Raw genomic sequence first — 11064 nt, forward strand, 5'->3', positions numbered from 1 at the left:
CATAATCTGAGTCAATCTGACTCGAGAAGAAATGCAAGGCTCTCTTTAATATTCGTGCTAAGCAGATCCGAGTATGACGTTGCTGATCTAAACTCAAAATTTGAGTTACTTTACGTGATATGAATTCCCTTTTCTCTCCTGCATTTCTTTCCCCTTCCTTTCTCTCTTTCCCTTCTCTCGCAACCTACTCCCTTCTTCTATGACCATCTCTTACAAATTCGACTGAATCTCTCTCAAATATTTTCTCGATAATTTAAGACCTCTGATACTCTTGAAGTTTGAATATCTTTTTGGGGTTTGGTTCTTCTGATGATTCTCTATCTGCGCATGATTGCTTGCACAATTCTCTCCTCTGACGTGTTCTTGTTACGTTTCCCTGATTTCTGGTGCTTTTGGAGACCAAGATTTAGGAAATTGTTGTAGTAATTAATCAATGGCTGATAAAAATCAAATATTTTACATACAAGAGCTGCCATGGCATCTAATCATGGAGGTCTTGACCTCTGGCCGTCTCAGTGCAGCTGACTTAGCGAGCCTGGAGATGACGTGTCATATGTTTGGGGCAAAACATGAACTCTGTCCTGATAAGTTCCGGTCAGTGGTGGAATATGCAGCGTATTGTCTATGTCATGCACACCAAGTGTTTGATTCTATGTCTCTCAGTGCAAGGAGAGGTTTGCTTGGCCGGTGTGGTGGGAATTGGAAGAAGGTGTTGAGGTTCTTGCATTTGGTCGAGCAATCTTCTGGTACTGTTGAGACATCAGCTGGCAAGGTACTAATTGGGTAGTTTAATTTCCTGAATTGCAAGATTCATTTTACAATGGTGAAAAGTATTTTTGTTATCACTTAGTTACCGCAGACTTCTACGAACTGCAATCAATCAAACATCCAACCGGTGTTTCTAATTCTAGGCCTGACTGTTGCAAAAAAAAAAAAAAAAAAAAAAAGAAGAAAAAGCTGGTACAAAAAAATTCTTGATTTCTGTCCAATATGAAGCTGACTGATAATTTTCTGTATATCCAGATGCAGGTTGATACTGGAAAGTATCACACTCTATTGATACACAATTCATCTCTCTACTCATGTGGATCCAATTTATGTGGTGTTCTTGGTCATGGCCATCATATGACCCAATGCGCGACATTTAGTCGTGTTAATTTCCCATCACTTTCTCCTGTGGTGCATGTCTCAGCCTCCCATAACCATGCTGCTTTTGTTACCCTGTCTGGAGAGGTAAGTAATCCTTAATTGTATTTGTTTGGTGTTGAATTGTTATCTTGGTAAAATTAAATGCCCTTTTATTTAGGTGTTCACTTGTGGGGATAATTCGTCGTTCTGTTGTGGCCATGGAGATATCGGGCGCACTGTATTTAGGCCTACTCGTATCGAAGCACTCAGAGGAATTCCTTGTAAGCAGGTATAGGAATACTGTTTCAATAATCTAACAACATTTTAGGTAAGGGGAGAATGTATGTTATGAAAAAGAAAAAAAGATGTTCTCTGTTATCTGTTTATGTCCAAATGGGAGCAAGCTAAAAACTGTATCCTTATACTTTATCATATAATTTTGTAAGATCTTAGACAATTTTATAAATTTTTACTAGTTCCAGTCAAACTATGATGCTCCCTTCAAAAGCTAAGAAATTACATTGTACAGATATCAGATGTCTTGTAGCTTCTGGAGTATCCCTATTCTAGATTAGGACTGCTAAAATTGTTTTGTTTTGGTGTTATATTTAAACGTTTGTCGCAATATGGTACTCCAAACATTTTTTTAAAGCAGGACACTAGTGGATGATTTTCAAGTTTTGAACTACAATAATCCGACTTTTGGTGTCAAAGTAGTGCTGTAGTGAATGAATTAATCTATATCATTAATTCAATATCAGGTTGCCACAGGCCTAAGTTTTACTGTGATTCTCACGAGACAAGGACATGTGTACACTTGTGGGAACAACACACGAGGCCAACTCGGTCATGGTGACACCATAGAGAGGTTGACTCCAGCAATCATTCAGCACCTGATGGGCCACACCAAAGTGGTCCAGGTTGCTGCGGGGCCGAGTTACACCTTTGCCGTAACAGCTGATGGGTCAGTTTACTCTTTTGGGTCTTATACCAACTTTTGTCTAGGGCATGGAAATCAGAGCGACGAACTTATTCCAAGAGTCATTGAGTCTTTTAAGAGGAGGGATATTCATGTGGTTCGGGTATCAGCGGGTGATGAACATGCCTTGGCGATAGATTCTAGTGGATATGTATGTGAAATCAACTATTAAATTTTCTTCCTCATTTATGTTTTCTATCATCTCAATAAACCTTTTATTTCTTTCTCTTTTTTTCAAGGTTTATTCGTGGGGAAGAGGCTATTGTGGGGCCCTTGGTCATGGTAACCAGAATGACAAGTCTAGTCCTGAACTGGTAACAGCTCTGAAGGGCCAAGTAGCTGTGCAGGTTGGTTCTCTCTTGTCAATTTTATTTTAAATATGTTGCTCTGTTGATTATTTATATTTCTTTAAATTAACCTAGTCTTCCAGATGTTAGCGCAACATCGTGCTTGGTTCATTTCTCAGATAAGAGAATACTTGCCTTTTTTGTTTCTTCCAGGGCATATGATTCATCAATTTTAATATAAAATTGTGCCTAATTTATTTGTTGAATTTGTCAGGTTTGCGCGAGAAAGAGAAAAACATTTCTCTTGACTGATGAGGGCTTAGTTTTTGCCTTTGGCTGGATGGGTTTCGGCAGCCTTGGCTTCTCTGACAGGAGCATCTCTGACAAAGTGCTCAAGCCAAGAGCACTCGATAGCCTCCGGGGCCACTCTGTCTCGCAGATCAGTACCGGTTTGTACCACACAGTGGCTGTGACAAACAAAGGGATTGTATTTGGGTTCGGTGATAATGAGAGAGCACAGCTTGGCCATGAATGGTTGAGGGGTTGCTTACAACCGATCGAGATTATGGTCCAGAGGATGGTTGATGGTATGGCTATTACTGCACAGAGTAGTTGAGCTGTTTGTACAATTGCACTGTATAATAAATTTGGTATTGGTTTAGCTGCCAAGGCTTTTGCAACTATTTAATTATTATGTTATAAAGGCCCAGTTCTTACTGTTTTGTCTCAAGGACAGTATTAAAGATTGGTGTGATGCTTTGTTATATATTTAATGCAAATTGAAGACTTGTCTCATATTATAAGCTTCTATATAAATAATTAATTGGTTAGCTGTTTGTACAATTGGACTATATAATAAATTTAGTCTAGTATTGATGCTTTCTTTGTAGTTATTATATGTTTAAGGGTACCTATTATTACTAAAAAAATATCATTCCCAGTCACAGACTTGTTTAGAATCAACGTGGGGACTGATAAGTTGTATTCATAGATATCGAGGGACAATATGATCTATCTTATTCTGTCCATTGAGTACTTCAATTGACATTTTTATTTTGTATAGGAACTCCTTGCCTCCGTGGATCTTGAATCCACTACTTTTCCAAAAAATTGATTGGTTTTCTTTGTTATTGGTTAATACAATTTGTTCATCTTATATATCTAGTGTTACATTTTATTACCAAATATTGGGTAAATATTCTACCCGATAAATTATGGCTTGATGCAGCGCTGATTTGATTGTATAGTATGTGCGTTGCATGAAGCCAAACTGCTCCCTTAAAATCTTTCTATAGTTTGTGCATTGTATGAAACCAACCTACTTTGTTAAAACCTTGACCCAAATATTGAGCTTGGAGTGGGTTACAATTAATTGGTAACTAGACTTAGGGTTGAAACCAGGGTTCTAAATAGCTAGCTATAGCTATGCAATAGCTGCGCCATAGTTTTTTCGGATCTCAAAAGTCATAACGCTATTGATCGCTTTTTTTTTATATATATAATATATATATATATATATATATATAATGATTCTAAATAGCTAGTTATGGTTGTGTTATAATTTTTTCAGATCTTAAAAGTTATAGTGCTATAATCGCTATTTAGAACCTTGATAAAAACTGATCAGTAACAAGGAACAATAATATCACATCTCTTGTTGCCTTCACTCTCAACTAATTAAGTTTTTCTGATTTAAAATTGGATCTGCCAAGTCATCCAATTCCCCCCCCCCAAAAATGTCACAATTATGGTTTAACTGCCGTATGACCGTGCGCTCGTCATTTTCAATCTGTGTTTGTCATTCAATTCGAAATAGTAGAAAGAAGATGTCATTAAGGCTAAACAAACCAGACAAAACATTTTTCAAAATACATAATGACATTTGCAGAAGTAGCAAAACTTAAAAAAAGAAATATGGACGAGAAACTGAAACAGGGCAAAGGGAAAAAAAAAAAAAAAATTCACAGAAGAACCAAGCAACTTGTTGAAAAAACAATCTTCACATCTCAGAACTCTACACCCGTTAACTGATACCGGAATACACGAAGTATGTCGGTGAATGTCACAATCCCGACAACCTTACAATCGTCTTTTTCATCCACTACCCAAACATGATCGACCCTATGGGCCAATGCCTGTACCATCACCGCCACGAGCGAACTGCCGGGTTGGCACACAACCACCTCTGGCACTGACCTACCTGACTTCCGGGCAATGCCTTCTATCCAAGCCACAAACTCATCCACAGAAAAGGTTGCTATGTCAGATACTGAACCTTTCACAGCAGCCAAGTCCAGTGACGATATGATCGAAGCAGAGAGTTCACCGATCAGATGGCCAGTTTCAGTAATTACCGCGACTGGAGTCTTGTGACAATTTAATAGGGACAAGGCTGATGTGGCAGAATACCCTGGTTGAATGGAGGGGAAATCATGTTGAATGAGATCGAGAGAGGAGACCGACAGAGAGACGATCGATGATAACACTGATATAGAGGCAAGGAAATAGCGAACCAGGTCTTCCTGTGTCAACAAACAGAAGTTCTCAGTTGAATGCTTCTTGCGGTTGCCACCTCGGGGCCGGAGAGGAATGACTAATTCCGTGGCACCTCCATCTAGGATGGCATCGAGTGCATCCAAAACACTGTTAAAAATTAAAACACAGATTGTATAACTTGTGTAAATCATCAATGTAAGCATTCTTATAAAAAAGGAAATTCAAAATCATTTCAACTTAACAAGTAATTAACTTTGACCAAATCATAACAAAGAGAGATATGTCAAGTTCTTGTTTTGTCGATCTCTTCTCTTAAAAACAACTAAGCAAGACAAACAAAAAATATATTTTAGATGTGATTGTCACGTCTGATAAAGATGCTTCTTTATTTAAGAAATTAACCGGATCAACAGTAAAATTATCTTTGAAGTATACCTTGAATGGGGCTCAACACGGCGTACCCGGCCTTTTTGCAAGAGAACCGAGACAGATCTTCCGAGGGCTCCGGTGGGGTCCACAAACTGCCTCTTTCCTTCAGAGCAAAGGAAGCAGACCACGTCAACAAGGCAAATGCTTCCGGCGATAGCAGCTGGCTTCTTTTCCAGGGATGGTTTGTCGGAGATGATTAGGAGAAACTGAGAAGGAGACCGCCACAAAGAGGATATGGTGTCGGAGACTGTGGCAGAGAGATGTAGGGAGCTCACGGCTGGCTTCCCAATGCAAAGGTCGGAGATGTCATGGCAGAGGATACTCACTGCCATGCAAGAGAAAGGTTGAGAGTTGGGTTTTGGAGGTGAAGGGAAAAAAGAGAGAGAAGGGGAAGGTAGAGAGGTAGGAGACAATTTGTAGATGGTCGTCGGTATATATTGTCGCGGATTGCCATGTTCAAAGTTTGTATTTTGTAAATAGTTCTAGCATTTTTATTGTATATAGAGGGTTCCAATATACAAAGGCTATGGTTCAAATTTAGCCTTAGATGTTCAAAGTCCAAATTATTGATCTGAACCATGTTGAAAATATAAGCTTTGTAGCGGATTGCCATGTTCAAACTTTGAAAATACAAACTTTTCTATGGTTAAATTTGAAAATTAAAATTATTACATTTAAGGCTATGTTACTATATAGCTTGATTGGTCCGAATTATATAATTTTAAACCGTCGATATAAATTATTCATCATGATCTTTATTTGAAAATGTATTTGTAAATAGAATTTTATATTTTGTATATTTTTTATAGAAGAGAATTAAAATGCCTTTATTTATTGTGCATCTATCATGTCTTTATTTTTAAATATTTTAATAATTTAAAATTTAAAACTTAAAACTTAAAAGTCAAACAAAACCGTTAGATATGATATACATCATTTTATCTATGTACATATAAAAAAATTATGATATTTAAACTTTGTTGTGTTTGTTATCAAGAGCTTATAAAAATATATTGATATGGATAATTTATAGACGCTCAATTTTCAACTTAATGATTCACATAAAAACAAATTTAAAATGTGATATTTTTTTATGAGCACGTAATGAAAGTCATATAGATCATATCTAACGGTTTTATTTTGACTTTTATAAATTTTGAGTTGTTAAATTTTTAAAAAATAAAAACATAATGAAAGCATTAAAATTGAAGGTATTTGAATCTTCCTTATTTTTATATTTTTTTTAAATAGACAGAAAATTACTTGATCTACAAAATATAGAAATCAAAACTAGTGACTTTTACCGATTTAAAAAATAGTAAAACAAATCTAATAAATGTAAGCTATAGTCTGCAATTACATTTTTATATGACGATTATGTTTAACATTTCGCTGACTATTTGAATTTTAAAAATAAAGATATTACAGACTATTCTGTGCTATGCATATTATCATAGCCTCACTGTATTAGGGGTGTCAATGACACCTGTTTACCCGTTTACCTTACCCGTATCGTATTCGATAAGACGGGTATGGGTAATGTTTTTTTTTCGTTAGTTTATTGGATATGGGTATGGGTAAAGATTTTTTTTTGTTAGATAAACGGGTATGGGTACGGGTAAAGGTTATTTCGTACTCGTTGGGTAACGGGTAATTATATGTAATATATTATATATAAATATACCAATATTATATCCAATTTATTTATTTTTCTTCTTTCCATATTGCTGTATGCTTGTATCAACGCTGGAGACATATATATCAACGAATTCATTTCCTTGTTTTCTTCCTTATTCATCGTTATTGCCTTTTTCTCAATTCTGCAAATGAAAATATTCCATGTTTCAAAGAAGATATATCCTCACCTTATTTTTCTGGCAATAATGTATTGTTTGGTCCAAATGAGTAATCCATTAATATCAGCTCAGGTTTTAGCGTCTGAATTTTGCATCACATGTCAGTTTTCTCAAGGTTATACTACGAATATATATATTTAATAATTGAACGAGATGGAATGAAATGTTAGAAGAAAGAATGTAACAAGTGTCACCATTATTCGTTATTCGCCCACTACCGTTTCGTTACCCGTTAATCATAACGGGTATGGATAGGGTAGGGTAAGACAAATTCTTAACGGGTATGGGTAGGGTATGGGTAAGGTCAATTCTTAGTGGGTATGGGTATGAAAATGGTTCCACCCTCCCCGTATCGTACCCATTGACACCCCTACACTGTATTATGATATTTAATTTTTAATCAAATAAATTAATCTTTTAACGGTAAAATTTTAATAATATTATGATAAACGATCAACTCTAAATTGATTTAAATTTAGTTATCTACCTTATCTAAATTTGGTACCAAGTGACTGCATAAGTAAAAGTTAAATGTATACTAATTATTTGTAAATAAAATTTTGTCCTCCAAGAAGGAAACTTTTATTTCATAAAAATCAAATTCAAATTAAATATCTAAAATCCTTTATGATTTATGAATTAGTCTGAGAGTTGCGTAAACGTTTCTGGTAAATGCAAAACGGGCCATTTGTGACCTTTCTTTCAAAAAAAAAAAAAATTAAATATCTAAATAAGAAATTAACCTCGGAATATTGGAAGCCCGGGCTTTCTTGTCATTCCCAAATTTTTTTTTTCTAATACAAGCAAGCAAAAATAAAATAAGGACAGATTTTCGGTCACTAAAGCAACTTCTTCTTTTTTTTTCTTGTTTTTAAATTGTTGTTCTTTTTATTATTATTGTTATACTTAAATATTGGATTAAGCAATAACATTATAATATCTATTAATTATTATTTCATAACGTGACTTTTCTCTAAACTTTTATTCAATCACCAAAAAATTTAATTAAAAATTACATTAGAAAATTGATTATTACTAATACATAATCACTAAGGGGCTGTTCGGCTGGACATGATTAAGCCTCCTTAAGGCTAAAGGAGCCTCCTTTAGCTTTCTTAGCCGCTTAATCCTGCTGAACACCGGTTTCTTAGCACGGATTAAGCTTACCTCCTTTAGCCTCTTTTTGCCCGGATCTTAATCCGCTGCCCATTCTTTAAGGCACCTTTCCCCTTCCTTTAGCTTCCTTTAGCTTCCTTAATCCGTTGCCCCTTCCTTTAGCTTACCGAACACCTAATCCTAACTAGAATTAAGAGGTGTTGCCGAACAGCCCCTAAAGCAACTTCTCTCTTGTACTTTTGGCTATCCAATTCAAATTCAAATTCTCTTTAGTAAGATTTTCATACAAATTCACATTTTTTTTCCTTGTGAAAGTTTGATAGTAACACCGGATTAAGTTTGATTCAGCTGAAACCAATCAAGACAGTCCGTTTATATAGATTACACCTCAAATACCAGGTGATACAGACTCCAAGTCCAAGGTATCTTGGATCTATCCCCATCCACAGGTCCTTAATTAATTTTTTTTTTTAAATCTTTGCATAGACTGTAAAGTTGTGAGAGAAGCTTGAACTCTTGACCTTTGAGTAATCACAGTCTTAGGACATTTTTTCCTAACTAACCGTGTAACCGTTCCATCTCTACAGGTCCTTACTTTAGTTATACATAATTTTTTTTTTTTGTATTTGTCTTTAAATTGAATTTTTTGTCCTCCTTTGATTTAACCAAATTAAATATTATTTATTTTGATTTGATTTTTAATACAATTAATCAACTTATTCAGCCAATTTAGTTTATACCTAGGCAAGTTGAAGAAATTAATTTGACTATTTTTAGTCTGGTTCAAGCCAAACTGAAAAGGTACTTAAAACTAGTTTATTTTAGTTCAAACAATTATTGACGGTCGCCATGTATTTTTTTTCTAAGCATTTTTTTACAGCTGACAATAATTATCTTGAATTAGACCATTTATTTTAACTTCAAAAAAAGTGCATCTATTTTATTTATTCGAATAAAAACTTTTTTAAACTTAAAAAACTCACATATTTGAACTGAATTGTACACATAATATTTTCTGAAAATGTGCACTTATTTCAATATACCGGTGTGAGCTAGAGAAAATACATCTTTGATTCAGCCATTTTTATAAATTTGGGTCAAAGGTGTGACAGAAAGATTTTTTTTTTTCTATCATTGGTTTTTAATATTTTATTTATTTAATTTTGCAATCACAATTGTTATTTTCAAACTCATGCTATAATAATCTGTCTTTAATTTGTATTAATGCCGTTGTCCGAGGTCCAATTTAAAAAAAATATATTTAATTTCTTTTTCAATTCTTAGGCCCTAATTCGATATTCAAAACTTGTTAGCTGGAATAGATGTTGGTATATACTTAGATGTCAATTGTATACAATTTTCATCTAAGAAGAATTGCTAGAGCTGTCCTATCATATTTGTTGTACAGGAAATATATAACATTTACCTTTTCCACACTACAAAACTAATCTAATTTTTCAATTTAAAAAAACAGATTGGTGGAGCTTGTGTCCTACTCAAAGCTAATTAAAATAAGTATGGATTTATAGTATATTGCTAATAATTTGGAAGATCTAGACAGCAGGAAACCAATTGGATAGTGTTAGCTAATAATTTGGAAGATCCAGAACATTGGAAACTTATTTTGTAGGAATTCATATCACCTAAGGTACCTCAAATTTTGAGTTTGAATTCGAACCATTCGATTTGCTTTGACACGATTGTTTAAAGTAGTCCGTATATTCTATCTCGAGCCAGATTGACTGGATTATAATCTGATTGTTCTGATGCAAACTCAAAATTGGAGTTACATCAGAGATCCGGATTCAAAATATAGTGCAAGCTAATATTTTGAAAGATCTCAAAATAAAGGTAAAATTATTGTGCAGTGAACAATTAATAATTATGATTTCTATTTAAAAATAGATTTGTTAAGCTTGTGTTATACTTCTAGATCTAATTAAAATAACTCTGGAGTTACAGTTTTTAGCTGGTGATGTGGGAGATCTAGAGCACACGAAACTAATTGGGTAGTGCTATAGCTAACAGTAAAAATGTGAATGCATTGAGAATTTGAGATCCATGAAAATTCCAAATTATTTGATTAATTATACAGTCTAACTATTTTTGTGAATGTGTTCGTCACTAGCTCATGTACTCAATTCAACTTAAAGCACTAGGGTTCACTAGAGTTCTTGGTGAATTTACTTCATGAGAGTATAGTCAGGATTTTTGCCAGAATTAAAAATGTTCAGAGAGGTAAGCAATTTCTTATACCGTGATAAGTAACAACTTACTTTCTTTTGTAATTATTAGTGGTTAAAATTACCACTTACAAATATATAGATAAGAAAAATTTATTTACAAAAGTAACAACTTATATTTATAAGGAGTTTATACTATTTTTTTAAATCCGTAGGCAATTGTCTATCTCTAGTTGAACATGACACTTTTTTTTATTTGAGTTCAAAGTCTATTAGACGAACTTTATAAATTGTTAAAACCAATTTATTTTATAAATAATATGTTTAAACATTTTTCTTAAATGAAGTTGATAAAAAAAAATTAGCGGTTAGAATAATCTGATATGAAGCAAAAGAATTCAAATTGTTCTCTTATTAATTGTGTTCCGAGTTCTGACGGAGCTTAACAGAAGCCAGAGGAATAGGCCTACGGCAATTCTCAAAAAAAAAAAAAAAAAGAAGCCAGAGGAATGGATTGACATGTCAAAAAACCGGAATTCGTATCCTCTGCCTTAAACTCAAAAAAAGAATCTTTTGAGTTGATACATCTG

General features: G+C 34.1%; 2 protein-coding genes across 2 annotated transcripts; one reads left to right on the forward strand and one right to left on the reverse strand.

The window, feature by feature from the left end:
• The first annotated feature begins 225 nt into the window (after positions 1-225).
• LOC144561751 (Regulator of chromosome condensation (RCC1) family protein) lies at positions 226-3263 on the forward strand. The gene is made up of 6 exons (XM_078310842.1): positions 226-772; positions 1024-1233; positions 1307-1417; positions 1890-2258; positions 2347-2454; positions 2669-3263. The coding sequence occupies exons 1-6, from the start codon at positions 434-436 to the stop codon at positions 3008-3010; spliced, it is 1479 nt and encodes a 492-aa protein (XP_078166968.1). The 5' UTR covers positions 226-433; the 3' UTR covers positions 3011-3263.
• A 990-nt stretch (positions 3264-4253) lies between these two features.
• LOC144561980 (CBS domain-containing protein CBSX5-like) lies at positions 4254-5743 on the reverse strand. Its single transcript, XM_078311090.1, has 2 exons — positions 5326-5743; positions 4254-5037 (listed from the first exon to the last, which is right to left on the reverse strand). The coding sequence occupies exons 1-2, from the start codon at positions 5649-5651 to the stop codon at positions 4401-4403; spliced, it is 963 nt and encodes a 320-aa protein (XP_078167216.1). The 5' UTR covers positions 5652-5743; the 3' UTR covers positions 4254-4400.
• Between the last annotated feature and the right edge of the window lie 5321 nt (positions 5744-11064).

The sequence above is a fragment of the Carex rostrata genome, chromosome 11 (assembly GCF_964058835.1).
Source record: "Carex rostrata chromosome 11, lpCarRost1.2, whole genome shotgun sequence".
Taxonomy (NCBI): domain Eukaryota; kingdom Viridiplantae; phylum Streptophyta; class Magnoliopsida; order Poales; family Cyperaceae; genus Carex; species Carex rostrata.